This window comes from Mytilus trossulus, chromosome 14 (assembly GCF_036588685.1).
Source record: "Mytilus trossulus isolate FHL-02 chromosome 14, PNRI_Mtr1.1.1.hap1, whole genome shotgun sequence".
Lineage (NCBI taxonomy): Eukaryota > Metazoa > Mollusca > Bivalvia > Mytilida > Mytilidae > Mytilus > Mytilus trossulus.
The window spans coordinates 4,282,569-4,301,037 of record NC_086386.1 but is presented as its reverse complement, the minus strand read 5'-3'; the positions used below and the strand labels follow the sequence as shown (position 1 = coordinate 4,301,037).

Here is an 18,469-nt window from a genome sequence, read left to right as displayed (position 1 = left end):
GGTTGTAAGTGTAAAATATTATATTTGCTTTTGTTTATTAAGATTATTATATAATTATTGACCCAAAACTTGCTTAGGAGTATTTTTCACCTGGTACACATTTAATTTGTTTGAAGACCTGCCTTGAAATAAAGTCTATCTTTATAAACATCAACTTATCGCATACATCTTATAAAGTTTTATTGTTTTTCAGTCATGATCTGTTATCTGTACTTGAAAGGTATGTAATAAATAAATATTTTGGTATATATTGTTTATATAACATATACTAGTGTCAAAAATTCAATGACTGTTGATTGCAAGCCTCTGGTGTTTATGATTTAATAATAATCCGTCTATACATCTCTTCCCAACATTTTAATTATGTAAATTATCATAATGAAAAAAATATGTGAAATAATAAAAACTACTTAAACGCCAACGGTGAAATTCAAGAATTAAGAAACTAGATTTATATTCTTATAGATGCTGCATTTGTGTTTTTGCAAATTTATTCAAATATATATATTTTTTCTAAATGTTTAGCAGTTTCGGAAGAAATAATGTTTTGAAATATAATATACACGACGTTTTTTGCAGAATGATATTTTATTTAGCTCTATATCCTTCTAAATTCCTATTCCTATGCGTTCCTTTTATTTTAGGTCACATTTTCCGTTTAAACAACAACTGCAGCAATCAAGATATTCGTACAATTATTTTCGTTCAATAATGGAAATAATAAACAAGAGGGACGAAAGATACCTAAGGGACAGTCAAACTCGTAAATCTAAAACAAACTGACAACGCCATGGCTAAAAATGAAAAAGACAAACAGAAAAACAATAGTACACATGACACAACATAGAAAACTAAAGAATAAACAACACGAACCCCACCAAAAACTAGGGGTGATCTCAGGTGCTCCGGAAGGGTAAGCAGATCCTGCTCCACATGCGGCATTCGTCGTGTTGCTTATGTGATTACAAATCCGGTAAATAGTCTAATTCGGTAGGTCAAATTCATGAAAGGGAAGGGGATTGTAGTTACGACGTAAGGAACATATCTGATATCATTTGTGAAACGGTTATTCCATAACGGTCAACAAACTCGTGATGGCGTCCGAAAAATTTACGAAGGGATGATTTCAACTTCACCATTTGAAACTCTTGGTTTAATAGCTTCCTTGTGAGCAGTAACCCTCTATCAAGAAAATCATGATAGGAAATGCAAGCACGGGAATATCGTATCAATTGGGAGATATATACCCCGTATGCAGGTGCTGCTGGAATGTTGCTACTAAGAAATGGAAAGTTCACAATTGGAAAGCTGAAATCATCTCTTTTGTCGTAAAGTTTTGTCTTCAACCGACCCTCATTGTCAATTTCTAGATGTAAGTCAAGATATGAAGCCGACTTAACTGTATCTGTAGTATCCTTTATCTCCAATTCGATGGGATAGATGCGATCCACATAGTCACCAAATTTTGAATTGTTTAGTGAAAGAATGTCATCTATATAGCGGAAAGTAGAGTTAAAGGATATTGCTAACTTCTTATCGTTCTTCCTAAGAAGTTCCTGCATGAAGTCAGCCTCATAATAATAAAGAAACAAGTCAGCAAGTAGAGGGGCACAGTTTGTTCCCATTGGGATGCCGACAGTCTGTTGAAAAACACGTCCTCCAAACGTAACAAATATGTTGTCAATCAAGAAATCAAGCATCTTGATAATATCGGTTTCAGAGAATTTTTTGTTTGAATCAGAATGATTCTTTACAAAGTATGATTTATCCCTCCCTAAGACAAGATACTTGTATCTACGTTGGCCATTCTTTTTTATGAAGCAAAGTAATACCAACTCTTTTAATTTGTCTTTCAGTTTAGAATGTGGAATACTTGTGTAAAAAGTAGAAAAGTCAAATGTTTTAATACTGTTACAAGATGAAAGAGAGTTAGATTGTATGTACTCTAAAAGATCTTTGGAATTTTTAAGTATCCACATCTGATTCACGCCACCTCTAGAATAGGCAGTTTCACAATAACTTTGAAGCCCGTCTTTGATTGCTGATAAAATGGATGTTAATAATTTAGAAAGGGGTTTCGTGGAGCACTTGGAAGACCCAGCAATATACCGTTGTTTGTAAGGACACTTATGTAGTTTAGGTATCCAATACAGTGATGGAAGATCCAGTTCTTCATCTTTGGTTGAAATACCAAAGGAACAAAGAACAGACCTTTGATTATCCAGGATTTCCTCTTTGGTAAGTGTCGTGAGGGTATATGTTGGGTTTCCAAGTGAATTGTCAATACCTAATTCGTTTATCAAACAATTAATGTAATGACTTTTACAGATAAAAACGATGTTATTTGGGGCTTTGTCTGCGGGACAACAACATATTCATCATGGAGGTCAGATAGGTGTTTAGCAACATTTGGATCTTTGAAGATTGACGTAGCATGGCCATTGATGGACCCATGCAGTTTCTCAACATTCACAACTTTTAAAAAAAATGAATTGTTATATCTTATAAAAATCTAATTGCATTTTCATTTATTTGCAGTACTTGCAGGTCTTATGGGTATGTACTTTTGTACATATTTGATTTAATTCTGTTACGAGTATATATGGTATATTACTACTGTTGCTTTTATTTAACACGAACATTATTTTAAACAAAATTAAGCTACCACATGTAATCAATTATAACAACATTTGCATGAACAATTGAGTTGACATGTATAGTCCATTGAAATAGTAATTAACATTTCTTGTTTGACAAGTTGCGACAAATGCTTATGCTTTCCACATTTCGTTTCATCTCCCATCGTTTTCTATTCACCGGAAACGGACTGATATCGCTCACCTATTCAATTTAACCCATGATAATTTGACCAAAAAGCAATACCAATGCTTGTGCTGACAAATAAGATATTTCATTTAAGATAAATCAAGGTTAAAAAGTAAAATCACAATAATACTGAACTCCGCGAAAAACAATTTAAACGAATTGATAACAACTGTCATATTCCTGCCTTGGTACAGGTATTTTCTCATTTAGAAAATGGTGGATTACACCTGGGTTTAAAGCTAGCTTAACCTCTCACTTGCATGACAGCCGCATCAAATCCGATTGTATTTGAACAAAACAAACAGACATTACAGGTAATATTGTCAAAAACGGAACGCAGCAGTCAACATTTCATTGCGTATAATCTGAATTCCTAAACAAACAAACAAACAAACAAACATGTAACAAAAAGCATAAAATGGCATATAGACCAAGCATATTAGTATATTAAAATAGTACAAACAGACTAAACGTGAACTACCAAAAAAAAAAAAAACTTAAGCAAACTGATATTACTTGAATGCTCCGTTACTTCATTTATAACTGGGGCATGTTTACAATATAAAAAAGAATACACAGGTACTGTTGCCTTTTTTATTTGGTTGTATCTTAACACTTTTTTAATTTCATCGAAATAAACTCTTAATCCGTTGATCAGTTCCATTGTGGTAATATTTGAATGGAGGTGTAAGTGTATGCACATATAGATTTGACCATCTTTTAATATATACTATAGTGACCTATAGTTGTTAATGTCTGTGTTGTTTTGGTCTTTTGTGGATAGTTTTCTCATTGGCAATCATACCACATCTTCTTCTTTTTTTTTTTTTTTTTATATGAACGACTTTTCAAATTAATATCGTCCCGCAAAATATTAAACATATCCATCCATTTTATAAATTTGACATCTTCATTATGTCAATTTTTTTTTTTTTTATTTTTCTTATAAACTGTTTTTATATTGTTAATGTATTTTTGCATAATACATTGCATACATCTACTTTACATTTGCAGAATATTTGAATACATTGGAGATGCATCAGACTAATAAAAGCACATTAAACTGCAGTTAATAATTGTCCATTAGGTGATAAATAACAAAAGGTTTATGTGTGTCTACTGTTATTTGTAAAGTCAGTTTATTTTGTTTTAAGTAGTTAGGAAAAATTTAAGAGTCCATTATTGGAATGTATTTTTGATAACTCCAAATTTCATTACTAAGAATAGAAATATATATGAATATAAAAACAAGTATATAGTATTACTTACTGATATGAAGAATGACACATATTTGCGTTATTTGTGACGTTTTATCTTTAATGATCGATCTAAGCTGTGTTGGGTTTTCTGCCATTGCATCGTCAATTTGACCTAGGTGTCTTTTGTATTATTCGCCGCTCTTTGACACTGTTTGCCGTTTATATGTCCCGATGGTTATAGTAATACTGTACAAACAAATGTTTAAATATTTCTCCTCCTAGATAGACAAATAGTTATCAAAGGTACAAGGATTATAATTTAGTACGCCAGACGCGCGTTTCGTCTTCACAAGACTCATCAGTGACGCTCATATCAAACTATTTATGAAACCAAACAAGTATAAAGTTGAAGAGAATTGAGGATCCAAAATTCCAAAACGTTGTGCCAAATACGGCTAAGGTAAACTAAACGCGAAAATGGTACATAAGTGATCACATGTGTACTCTCAATCAGCTATGCTTTTCGTCGTGACCAGTTAAATATGGTAAATACGTGTTTTACCACCAAACATTTGATACAGTGGTTCGTAAATTGACAGCAGCGAATGATATAGACACACAGTCTAGCTAGCTTCCTGCCTAGATGCTGACGGATTGTTTTCTACGCCATTTTTAGGGCTATTTCGTTGCCGGGTAAGTTGGTTTGAGTTAGAAAGTCGGAGTGTCCAAAAAAAAACAAAACCCAACGACCTTCAGTTTTTCCATTCAGATTTGACCGGAGTGCACATGTCATGTGCGGTTGTCAAACGCAAACGATCAATGTTGACAGCCTTGTGAAACAGAACTTCGACTAATCAAACCACTAGGCCATGGTGGCCCTGTACCGATAATGACTTAAGATTTACAAATCTCTTTTGATATGATTAAGCTACTAGCATGCATTTCGACTAGTTGATGTATTTTTGAAAATCTAAGGTTGTTAATCATTCTTTAATTTTTTTTAATACAAAATACAAATGTTGAGGTTTCAATATTCATATGCATGATAAAGGTGAATAAAAAAATCGTATATGTCATTACCAAATGAGAAACATCGCAAGTTGTTAATATACCTCCCCTTAAACTTGGCCGAATACAATACAATTGAAATTTGTCCATAATGTTATAATCACTTTTCTTTAAATAGACGAGCTTTCCAAAAAATCAAGAGACAAAGATACAGTCTGATGTTAAGCTCAAATTGAGTATGACAGTGGGGAGGTGTATAAGAGACAACAAACCAACACAATTGCAGAACACACCGAAAAATCAAGGCAACAGTAGTATACCGCTGTTCAAAACTCAAGGGTATGGGATTTCTCGCTGTGTTGAAGACAACCCATTAGTGATCTGCATAGGTTTTCTGCTCAGTTGTAGTGTTGTTGTTTCTTTGACACATTCACTATTCTATTCTTAATTTTATTAGGGAGTAAAGAACAATTCTGTGTTTTAACAGGGTTTAACATATCATCCACACCGTTTTTGTTATGCTGAACCTTTAAAAGGTGGAAAGTAAAATATCACAAAAATACTGAACTCCGAGGAAAATTCAAAATTGAAAGTCCCTAATCAGGATGACCGATAGCATGCAAAATTAAGCGAAACATAGTTAAAGGTTTTTAAACATACACAAATATATTACATTTTCACTCTAACGTCAGCAATGTCATTGGAAAAAAACATAAGTTGTCTGTTTGTAAAAGCGAAGTGATACAAAAAGACACATGTACTCTTCTGTTATTGTGTCCAAAATATAAAGCAAATCATGTGCCTGGTACCAAGTATGCGTGTATCAACTCTTGTAAAAAGTAAAATCCCAAAAATACTCTTAAGTTCGAGGAAAATTCAAAAAGGAAAGTCCCTAATCAAATAGAAAATTCAAAAGCTCAAACACATCAAACGAATAGATAACAATTGTCATATTTCTGACATTCAACAAAACAAAATTGTCATATCTTTAATTTAATAAACATAGAGGATTTTTTCATTCGTTGAGAACTACTGGATTATGCGCTTTTCGTTTTGAAACACCATTTTGCTCCTCCAGATGTATTTGAGTTCCAACAACATCCTTTGGTCTCACATGCTTCTTTTGTAATCCCTTCCCATCCACACTCCATTCTGTAGTTTGGAAGGACTTCACATTCACCTAAATAATGTATAATAATGCTACATTTGTACATCAAACTGTACTCTATTTTAAGGATAACACCTGAGTGTCTAGAATGATTACATGTAACTAGAAGTAGGACAATCTATTTAAACAACATTCATTTACAATAATGTTAGGGAACATACCGAATAAATTAGCTTTAATATTAAGGTAATATTGAAATCACATACGCAATAACTTTATCTAAACTTATAATGGATATTTATTATTCAATTTAGTTAGTTTATACGTTAACACACCAAGTAAACACTCTTCGCATCATTATAAAATGGCTGAAATGAGTGAACATTTTTACACAACGTTTTTGCAGGCATGATGACAAAATTTTGTGGAAATATGAATTTTCTTATTATTTTTTTGACAAAACATCTTTTACTTTTTAAAAAGTAAAAAAAACCAGGGCAGACAGTAAGTATTCCTACTGTTGCAATTCGAAAGGAAAAATTATGTTTTATAAAGTTTACTTCCGCGAATCAACCTGTGCAATACACCCCTCTAGTAAAACTTGTTTAAATATGGGAGTACAATTACTTCTACGTTACGTGATGTCTGTGCAAATTGCTACTACGTTAGGTAATGTCAGTTTGTCAATTTTACCCAAGCATGCACGGTACAAAGTCATCAATACTATGATGGAGTACGAAAACTAATAGAGAAGAGAAAAAGAGGGTGATTTTTTCATTTTCGAAGAATTCTTAAAAAGCTTTAAAAGTGGATTACGACTATTGAATAATATGACATGCACATTTTATGCTATTTTCCTTCTTCCTTTGTCCATCAAAGGCTTCAATATATAAGAATTCATGATGTTACGATGTCAAATTACATGTTGAATTTCTTACGTATTGCCGTTTTGAAGCACCATTTGACATCCGGGTCTTGTATACTTGAATCATAGCAGCAACTCTTGTTTACACACTCCGTTTCTGATATCCCAATCCATCCACACTCGTCTCTGTATATAGGAGCTACATGGCATTCCTTTAATACCTCTGTCAAACATATTTCATCAGATCATTACACGTTCTAAATTATATTTAACTTATCTTGAAAGTGGCAAAGCAATTGATTTCTGTAAGTTTTTTTTATTCAAAATATAGAAGTTGACCAAACCTAATATAAACCTGATTACAACAGAAAATATTTTTATTCATTACATATTAAGGTGGTACCTAACACTTTTACTAAAATTAATTTAACTCGTTTAATTAAATAAAGTTTTGACTTATTTACTTTGACCCTTACAAAAATTTAAAAATTTCAAAAAATTTGAACCAACCGTTTTGTCAGAAAAATTACATTGGTTATATAGCAGTTTGACAAACACCAATTTTTATCATTGAGCTTAATATTCCCGTTACTACACAACGAAATTAAAACGTGTAGCTGACGTTATAGAGTTATCTTCCTGTAGTGTTAGGTACCACTTTAAACAAGTACAAAATTATTTTTACAATCGATGTATGTACATTTTTTCACAGCAGATTCGATACTACATAGGAAATATCAATACTGAAATAAGTTAGCTTACAAAAAGATTGAATTTGTAGATGAATTAAGAAATGTATTATTAGCACTTCTAAGATAATATTTTATTGGTTCTTATGATCAAATAGAAATATTCAAATATGTCGCCTTTTTCCGTTTTAACCATGGCAATATTTGTCAAGTCTTCTGATGAACATTAAAAGGCAAATCACTTTTAATAGGTTCTGATATAAAATGTATTCATAATATATATCGAACGAAAGAAGATACTACATGAGCATGAACAATCACTGTCAAATGATACCAGACCTGCCATTGCCAAAAAGGAATATGGGATCGTTTTATATTCTAAATTTAAACGGGAAACGTTATTTCTGGCAGATATAAGAACATGTGGTATGAGTTTCAATGAGACTACTCCCCATCCAAGTCACAATTTGTAAAGGTAAATCTTAATAGATCAAAGAACTGCGAAAACGAAGCCAGTCTATTCTATATATAAAAAAGAGAAACGAGAAAAACGTACGAACCACATTAGTGAAAAGTAAAATCACAAAAATACTGAACTCAGAGGAAAATCAATACGGAAAGTCCATAATCACATGGCAAAATCAAATAACAAAACGGATCAAAAAACGAATAGACAATAACTGTCATATTCCTGACTTGGTACAGGCATTTTCAAATGTAGAAAATGGTGGATTAAACCTGGTTCTATAGCGCTAACCCTCTCTCTTTAATAACAGTCTCGTCAAATTCCGTTATATTTACTTGATGCGTTAAAAAAACAGTCACAATTAATAAAATAGTCAAAATATGGGTACATCAGTCATCATCGCTTAACAATTTTAAAAGGGACAATTTAACAGAACACAAAAACATCTATCTACGAATACATGGATTGACTTGAGTGTCTGACGTCATAAAATGTGTATACGTCACATAAATTTGTCGTTCAATGTGCATACAAACAGTTTTAAAATTTACATAGGCAATGGAAGCATACAGAGTTAAAAAATCAAAAATATGTAAGAACAAATTACAGAAATAGACCGAGATTTAAACTAGTCCAAAAGTTCTAGGTAGAATTTATGAGAATCCAAAAATAGTTAATTCCACTACGCGATTGAATGATTTTGACGTTTGTGGTTCAACGTATATAGTAATTCATAATAGAAATGTATCATAATGACATATCATAGACCAAAATAATACTGACGGGATCTTTTAAAGTACAGAGTCACGTAATAAGAACAGAAGAAATACAAAGAGTCGCATATAAAAACAAACCACCAAAAATGAAAGCCAAAACACACACATTGACGAGATGTATAAGTACCGAGCCACGTCAAACGGATATCACATAAAACCATTCAACAGTAAAAGTAATATTAATAATAGAACAAAGACAAATGAAAGAACAGTTAAACATGTTGTTAAGATGATAAACAACATCAGTACGCAGCATCTATACATCAAGACCATCGTGTATTATTTGAGAAGTTGATATATTTATCAACAAGGTCTTGGTACCTTCCGATGAACTTTCTCAGAACGATGCATTCATGTAATACTAGGGATTCATTATATACAAATAATTTAATGTTAATTCAATTAAATAAGTACCTGCTCCATCTGAGTTTTGGAAACACCATTTCACATTTTCACCACGTGTGTTCGAGTTGAAACAGCATTTCCTTTTCTCGCAAATTTCTTTTGTTATGTTGGAATATCCGCATTCCTTACGGTATTTAGGCAAAACCTCACATTCACCTGAGTAAAAAATAAATGAATAAGATCAAAATTTAGAGAAATTCCTTTTTATGGTAATTAATAAATTTATCAATCTCAGCCGAAAAACGTTTCTACCATTTGTGCCATGCCATCACCAAATAACAAAAAAAAAAAGACACAAAAAAAAAAAAGATTTTCTTTACGTTTTTGATAAACACGTTGCTTATCCCAGGCATAGATTACCTTAGCCGTATTTGGCACAACTTTTTGGAATTTTGGATCCTCAATGCTCTTCAACTTTGTATTTGTTTGGTTTATAAATATTTCGATATGAGCGTCACTGATGAGTCTTATGTAGACGAAACGCGCGTCTGGCGTACTAAATTATAATCCTGGTACCTTTGATAACTATGTAAACCATCAAAATGAATGTATTTTAAAAAGGATACTATAAATACTCATACTTACTTTTTGCTTTTTTAAAGCACCATTTAGCTCCTCCAGTAATACTTGAATCATAACAGCAACCCCGTGATTCACATTTCTCTGGAGTAATTCCAATCCATCCACAGTCTTCACGGAATATAGGGGCTACATGGCAATCCTCCGCTAATCCTTAAAAATGTAAAAGTATTTTACACTAGGGAATTGATTCTTAAAATTGCTCTTTCTTTCTCACATTTAAAAAAAGAGTTAAAAACCAATGATTGTGCAGCCAAAGTTAAAGTTTTCTCAATGAGTTCCAAACATTTTTCAAGGAGTTTAACAGATAATGGTATTTTGTTGTCAGTCTTATGTATAATCCTTAGTGTAGAAGTTTGTATAATATAGAACAATGAAAATAGTATTTGGTCATCTTTAAAAACAACATTCGCCTTTTTTTTTAATTTATCATTTCAATCCTGATAACATATGTACAAGATATATGATTTCACTTAGTAACTCATATATAAAAAAAAAAACAATAAACAATATAAACCTGAAAACACGAATCAAAGGGAAAAAAATACGAAATTGAGTTATGGGATCAATATCTCCGAATCATAGTTGTGCAGTCAAAACTACTTCCAAACCCCTAAGTTTATTGCAAGACGTCTTGCTATTGTTTGTGAAAGGGTTCTCCAAATAACACCCACCCAATTTGTACTCTCCAAACGTAGTGATATAACTGATGTGATGTAGAATACTTACCAATCCCTAAACTCGCAACAACTGCAAGAAGAATGGCGCAGATGTTCATTTCTAAGGATGTTTTGTTCAAAAGAAACTTCAAATATTTGTATGACCTAAAATATAAACCAATTATTAATAAGTGAATCATTTATTTTATTATATAAAACTGTATTTTCTTTTCACGCAGAGATGTATCCCCCGTATGTAATGGTCGTAGTTGGGTGCAATTGAACTATGATAGCCTTGAAAACGAGATATGTTAATCTTAATGCAACGGCATACCAAATATCATTGTCTTACCATTGATGGATTTTTAAACTGACCTATTTACAAAATTCAACATCTAAACAAAGCAAACATTTCAAAGTTAATAGAACATGAGCGAAGGAGTGGAGCCAGATACTTTACTTATAAATTAGGTGACTGAAAACTAATGCAACTGCATATCTTATATCATTGACTAACCATGGCCATTAATGGTTAATTATTAACCGAACTAATCTCATACGTTATCATACATACAAAAAGAGCAAAAGTTTTAAAGGTAAAATACCATGATTAAGATGATCATGAAATGTTCCATTGCTAATACAACTGCATATCTTTCATCATTGAATGTCATAAGAGGTTCATTCTAAACCGACTAGTAACAAACATATTCAATTAAACTGAGCAAACACTTTTGATTATTAGACCATTCAAACTGAGATTCGGGCTCAATTAGCGTCATAAAATAGAACAAATGTTTAAATGCTAATACTGTTTCAACTGCATTCCAAACAACAAAATGACTTACCTTTAAAAAAGCCATGTAGGTTTTCCTTTAACTTACATAAATTCAATCGTTTTACATATTGTTGACGTCGCCGCCCACGCCAACGACGCCAGAATAAGAACGACGATGTTTAACTTTCATCGAGATGAAACAAAAAATAAATAAGATGAGATATGGTTGCATATAATACGACCATTCAAAAAGGAACGGTGAACAAGAACACAGGTAGAAAGACATGAAAAGTCAGGTGTAACAGAAATTAGACCAAATGTAGCTCGGTAACACAAGAACACAGCAGTAAACAATACGTATAAGGAAAATGATAATCCCATCTTTCACTTCAAATCATATTAATCTCCAATAGTTATTACATACCTTCAACGTTAACTCCTCTGAAATACACAATCGAAGCAAAGAGGCTAGTGTATATGTCGTTAAGTTGATCTTTAAATGGGTGTATATATTCTGCAATCATCCAATTAAAACATTTACTTTATATCATACATCTTTCCTGTGCATGTCACGTAAAGAAACATTCGTTAATCAGATATGTATCCAGGATTTTACAAAGGGCAAAGGGAATAAAAGGTAACTTTTGGCGTAGTATATGCAATAAATACACTAACCATAAAAAACGATATATGTAGCTTCATACGGTGGCGGGCCTTCTGCTGCCTCCACCCCTTAACACGTCTTTGTTAACATAACTAGTTATGCTTTTTCAACGAAATGTGCTTCAAATAAACCTTTATTCATAAGTACGGTAGTTGGAGCTAAACATTAGCTAGGAATTAACGTTTACACGCAATGTAAATACTTGCTGAGCTTCTTGATAAATTATAAATATGAAATTATTATAAAAAGAGTGTTAAAAAGTAAAATCACGAAAATACTGAACTCAGAGGAAAATCTAATCGGAAAGTCCATAATCACATGGCAAAATCAAATGACAAAGTGTCAAATAAGACTAATTTGTAAATGTAAACCCTCATGAAGCACATTCCATTAACACAAGACTCAGATGTGGGTCTCGAATCATTTGGAATAACAAATGTGTATGTAAAATTTGAAAATATTGAAGATATTTAATATATGTGTTATTAATACCGGCCACAATTGATAATTTCGAGCAATTTTCTGTAATTAGGGGCCATTACTTCTGTGCAATTGAGGAACCGAATTGAAACGTAATCTACTGAAGCAGCTGTAATAATCTTTATACATAAACTAATTTAAAGATCAGGCAAATGTACACAACTAACGTATAAACTGATTGGCAGACTGCAGTAAAAATAATTGTTCAGTTTGACAAAGACGGTGATATTTCCAAATATTAGAAATGACTTTAACAAGTACTTATATTGGACGCACTGATTAACTGATTGAAGGTCAGACATTAGTAAATGCGTATTTTCCCTTTCTTAAAACGATAAACATCCGTTAACAAGCCGCCCTTCCTCTGAATAACGGAAATTATAAACGCTGACTCTAGTAAAATATAAATTTATAATATGTACATATTTAACGTTATAACAGTGACCACAAGTTTCCTTCTATTTTTAAATTTAAATAAATGCTGCGTAAATCTATAATGTGTTAATAGGATGGAAAAGTCTGCAAACAAGAAGAAAAGAAGCTGCACTCATCATGCTCAACCAAATAACAAACGACCTTGTAGCCATAGACAAGAGTAAATACCTACAATACCAAAAAGAAGCCCGAACAAGACAGGACATCCTACTCACCTTTTACAGTTAGCCACAAACGATTGTAGGAAATGGCCCTTCTTCGTAAACAACGTCAAGGATTAGAACAAACTGCCTCCAAACATCGCTACTTCAAAGTTGCTTGATGTATTCAAGTCTCAAATGGCCAAAACTGAATCGATCAACAACTTGTTTTAACCAGTTTATAATCATGCGCAACTTGCCAGAATATTCATAATGCTGAATGAGGGCAGTATTTGGAAGAACTCTTTTTCCTTGACTTTCATCGCTTTTTCATCAGTAAACCCCTTGCTCGAGTGTTGTATCTGTTTTGCTATGCGGGATCTATAAATTCCAAGTCTAGCAGTACTTTTCGCGGGAATTTGACCCAAAGTGGGTCAACAGGCGCAAAAAGCGTCAATGTTTTCCGATTTTTCACCCCTTCTCTTGACCCAGAAGACCCAGGGTTGCTGGTTAAGGTATCCAGCTGTAGCCTGCGTGTAGAGTGGATCCTAGTGAACAAATTGACCCCAACAGTTGTTAGGTCGGAGTGAATCTGATCTTGATTCATCAGTCTACAGAAGGTCATTTGGACCCAAAATACCGATTTTCACGATTTTTGCCGATTTTTGACTTCGAATGGACCCAAAACCGGAAGTAGTTGTTTCCTATGCGTATTTCAATAATAATAATGATCAGCAGTTATATGGCTGTGGGTTTGCACTATCTTTGCCAGTTTTATGCCTCTGAACTTCTTGTGTAAGATACAGATGTAAAGCCTACCCCTCCAGAAAACCGAGTTTTAGCCAATTTCAATTTTCCAAGTCCGTATTTGTGCTCAAAATGTTACTTATACATGAGAAACGTGAATATGGATAGCCTCAGGTTGACGGAACATGCATAACTTTTAAAATAAGTATCATAAAGTGGACTTCTAAAAGTATGGAACGCCATTGGAGCCAAATAACGGTTTTTAGGGTCCGTCCGTCAAAAGACGGGTACCGCATGGTAAGGGTTAAGATCTGTATTCTTTTTGGTGATGATTAAAAAATTCATTTTTGAGTTATTGAGTATTTTGTAAAAAAGAGCGATTTTTTTTTACATGTCTTGCCTTATCTCAAATAACGATTTATGATTATTGCTTAAAACTTTACACACTTCTTTGTTATATTAATTTAAAGATCTGTATATGTAACAAAATATTTGTTCCGGCGTGACATTTGTTCCGCCGGAACAAATTTCATATGAAATATGTTCCACCAGAACTTATTTCACAGAAAATATGTTCCAGCACTATAAAATTTGTTCCGGAACAATTTTTTTTAAACAAGTGTGAAATAAGTTCCGGAACAAAAATTACAGCACCATGAGTTTTGTTCCAATACTAAAATTTAAAAGAAAAGGTGAAATAAGTTCCTGTGATATTAGTTTTGAATAAAGGTATTTTATAGAAATCAATGAAAATGTTCTGCTCGAACCTATTTCACAGAAAATAAGTACTGTGCTTGCATGGGGTACATTTGTAATTGAATGCATGACTGTAGGATGGAGATAAGAAATAAAAGCGATAATAATGTATCATAATTTGTATTTATGTTTTATCCTTTATGTGATATTCGACCTTCTTGTTTCCTGTTGATCTGTCATGGGTGTTCTAATCATACATGTACTTAGCTATGGTCATTGCAGTTTTTAAAGAGTGTGTCTTTTGTTTCTTTGTCTTTTAAAATAATTGATCAGTCACTTTGTCCTTTTTTTAAAAGTACAAATGTTCATCTTTAACTATGATACCTTTTTTTGGGGAATGACTTTTATTATTATTTTTTATTCTACTCTTTCCTGGTTCATAATTGTCATTTTTAGTATTATTAATTGAGTATGTTATTTAACTTTTGCTGAACTCCACATGATCCAAATTGGATGTTTACACTTTTTATTTATTACATTATCAATATGATACAGACTAAATACGTGTTTTTTATAATGACTTTAAACTGACTGATGACAAGTGCTCAGTATATAAAATAACTTGTTAAACCAGTGGAACATATTTCATAGACAAGGAACTTATTTCACCAGGTGAGGAACAAATCTCACAAATCCAGAACTTATTTCACCAGGTAAGGAACAAATCTCACAAACATGGAACTTATTTCACTAGGTAAGGAACAAATTTCATCAACCCAGAACTTATTTCACCAGGTAAAGTGTGGAACTTATTTCATATAGATGGAACAAATTATATAGAAATTGTCTGTGTAAAAAGTTCTCCCAGAACAAATTACCTGTGAAATTAGGTCCACTGGAACTTTTTTCACAGGAACAAATTTTGGCTCACATATACTTCTTGGTGATGATTCAAAATTATATTTTTCAGTTATTTAGTATTTTGTAAAAAAGTAGGAGGTTTTTTTTTACATTTCGCACCGTATCTCAAAAAAAATTCATGATTATTGCTTAAAACTTTACACACTTCTTTGTTATATTAATCTAAAGATCTGTATACTTTTAAGTTTTGATTCAAAATTTTATTTTAGTGATATTTAGATTTTTTGAAAAAAAAGAGGGGAGGGGGTTATATGTCCCTACCTATCTCAAAAACAGTATATGGTTATTGCTTAAAATTTTCTCAGAAACTATTTATGATTAAGAGTTTTGTTCATACGAGTAGACTACAGTACATGATGTTCAATATCTTACCTGGTTCCAAGTCCACATGTTTTTAAAAATGTTCTGCAGAGTTCTCTATATGACCCTTCTGTACAGCGATTTAGTTTGCTGTCTACCATAAATTGTTTCAGGTCGACATAAAACTCTCTCACAGATGACATTATACTATCAAACAGACTGTAAATATAAAAAAAAAAAAATTGTTTAATCTTACCATGTCACTTATTTCATAGTTTTATATATCCATAATTTGTACAGTTAAAAGTACTTATAATATATACATGATATAATCATGATAATTGTCATTTCAATATTATTTTTTTTTTACAATATCAAAATAAATCTTTTTTTTTAATGATGTTAATACATCCCAGGGCAACTGGAAAATGGATATATATACATTTTTTGTACTGTCACTCTTCAGCAAAGCCAAACCAACAGAAAAACTCTTACAGAAGCGTCTGTTGGATTGTCATGATTATGTTATATGCATAACCTTAAAATACTTGCAGCAATGTCTACATGGTCTACATGGCAGTGTCTGTAATTGTCCCACAAATTTGTCTCCCATAACTTCAAATATCACAAGTCCAAACAAAATGTAAGTTCTCAATTTAAATAAATTGTTATCAAAATTAAAAGTGAATTATCATATGATGTCAGAATGTTTTTTTGTTGCTATTACTTAAAATCACATAATGTAAGAAAAGAAGATATGGTATGATTGCAAATGCGACAACTGTCTACAAGAGACCAAAATGACACTGACATTAACATTTATAGGTCACTGTATGGTCTTCAACAAGGAGCAAAGCCCATTCTTCATAGTCAGTTGTACAAGGCCCCGATATGACAATGTAAAACAATTCAAACAAGAAGACTGACAGCCTTAATTATATCAAAATAATGAACAAAAAACAAATATGTAACACATAAACAAACGAAAACATGACAACCACTGAATTACAGCATTGCTGTAAAATTTGACATTACACAACAGGGGCGGATCCAGCTATTTTAAAAAGGGGGGTTCCTAAACGAGGACAAAAAGGGGGGGGGGTGTTCAAATTACATGTCCTCATTCAAATGCATTGATCATCCAAAAAAGGGGGGTTCCAACCCCCAGAACCCCCCTCTGGATCCGCGCCTGCACAATGAAAAATTTAAAGTCCTAATAAAATGTGGTTGTTTGTGAAGTTGCTTGACATCAGAACAGATCGGAGTAGATCTAAGGTCTTTGAGAGACAAAGTTCAGGTAAATACCAAAATTTATAATACATTTTATATGTCTCTGGCCTTATACAGTTTAATATATATGTCAGTTCTGTGAACATTGTTCATAGGTTAATGACTATGGCATAAATTACATTATACATTATGATATTTACCATAATAAATCATTATCAATTTCAGTTTCATTATCAATAAATTCTTCATATCTATACACTTTATCTGCCTCGATCTTGCACCTGGCTAATGCTTCCATTTCATTTGTCCATCGGGCTTGTCTATCTTCCCTTCGTTCACCTTCAGAATAATCATTTGGTAAACTGACATTAAAATTTAGAAATCGTTCTAGAAGTGTTATAAATGTCTTCAAATTTGGTGACAAATTCGATATTTGTGAATTGTAGGACAGCCATTTATTAAGTAGTGTCAAGGATTTGTATACAAATCCTTGGTAGTGTGTTGATGTCAACAGGCTTCTCTGCATTGAAAAGACCTAAACTCTCTAAATTATTTAGGTCCCAGTGTGACACTAAATTGTCAAAAGAAACCGTGGGTGTCAGTTTTTGTCTTATGGGCGTTCCTGTAGGCTGCTGCAAACTTGTTTCAGGTAAAAACAACAAATTATCACCCATTTTTGATTTCTGCATAAAGGGATACCGAGGAGAAGGGAGAGAAACGATAAATTCACGTTCCACATTTATAAGTTATCTGCTAAATCTACCATTCTAGGCACACCTTCAAATAGAATTTAAACCACACGGTCCATCGGGTAGGGGATTTTCATATCTTATTCATTATTATAGATCATTAAAATATTAAATCGTACGTGCACTGGATATACAGCTGATTAATTATAAACGCATTGTACCTGGTCGGAATTTATCAAGTTATTTAGTTTTGATAAAAAGTAATTCATGTTAATCCTCTTTGTCTGTATCATGTGTATGCCGGGAAATGAACTAGACATCAGCCTTCCGTTTAAATCTGTGTTTCTTTGTTATTATACACAATAAAACTTTGAAATATTCTAGTTGGGCATAACTTTAATACAAGTCATGAGCGAAGGCATAGGCTGACCTCTACCCTAGACCCAGAGTAAAGGAACATTTATTGTCCGGTTGTTGTCTAGTAGATACACAATCCTGTTAAGGATCCATGTACAGAACCCCCGGCTTCGATTTACATCTTTTCAGCTTTTTTTCATATTTCGAATGTACACAGAAGTACTGTAAGAACAATTAGATTATATGCTGACAATATTGGTTTTGTTTTTATTACAAAAACTACTTAAATAAACCTAGGACTACTATGTTATAGTAGTCTCAGGCTTATAGTAGTCTCAGAATATTAAAACAACTAAATTATTTGAGTACCAGCAAATAACTTTATATCTATGAATACTCCCTGGTACTAGACATCTTCTGATGAACAGATCTAAACCTTATACTGTCATAAA

The 18,469-nt window shown here is 32.5% G+C and overlaps 2 protein-coding genes across 4 annotated transcripts in view; both read right to left on the bottom strand.

The window, feature by feature from the left end:
* Positions 1 to 11,887, bottom strand: part of LOC134697135 (integumentary mucin C.1-like) — a 165,220-nt gene extending 153,333 nt beyond the window's left edge. The window contains exons 1-6 of one of the 3 annotated variants that reach the window (XM_063559195.1): positions 11,783 to 11,868; positions 10,651 to 10,745; positions 9,928 to 10,074; positions 9,352 to 9,498; positions 7,080 to 7,229; positions 6,008 to 6,213 (exon numbers count right to left, since the gene is read on the bottom strand). In XM_063559195.1, the coding sequence (XP_063415265.1) occupies positions 6,071 to 6,213; positions 7,080 to 7,229; positions 9,352 to 9,498; positions 9,928 to 10,074; positions 10,651 to 10,699 (636 nt within the window). In that variant the 5' untranslated portion in view covers positions 10,700 to 10,745; positions 11,783 to 11,868 and the 3' untranslated portion in view covers positions 6,008 to 6,070. Of the gene's footprint in view, positions 1 to 6,007; positions 6,214 to 7,079; positions 7,230 to 9,351; positions 9,499 to 9,927; positions 10,075 to 10,650; positions 10,746 to 11,782 lie in introns of those variants that run through there. The other 2 variants (XM_063559193.1, XM_063559194.1) reach the window with 2 other exon arrangements.
* Positions 11,888 to 14,469: 2,582 nt separating this feature from the next.
* On the bottom strand, positions 14,470 to 17,670 carry LOC134696907 (uncharacterized). The gene is made up of 3 exons (XM_063558874.1): positions 17,172 to 17,670; positions 15,814 to 15,960; positions 14,470 to 14,497 (listed from the first exon to the last, which is right to left on the bottom strand). Exons 1-3 carry the CDS (start codon positions 17,495 to 17,497, stop codon positions 14,470 to 14,472), a joined length of 501 nt encoding a protein of 166 aa, XP_063414944.1. The 5' UTR covers positions 17,498 to 17,670.
* Between the last annotated feature and the right edge of the window lie 799 nt (positions 17,671 to 18,469).

Coding starts and splice junctions, on each gene's coding strand:
- LOC134696907 (XM_063558874.1), bottom strand. CDS start 17,497: ATGCAGAGAAGCCTGTTGACATCAACACACTACCAAGGATTTGTATAC. Junction 15,961..17,171: donor ATTGATAATGATTTATTATG/GTAAATATCATA, acceptor TTATATTTACAG/TCTGTTTGATAGTATAATGT. Junction 14,498..15,813: donor ACATGTGGACTTGGAACCAG/GTAAGATATTGA, acceptor TTTAAATTTTAG/TATTGGAACAAAACTCATGG.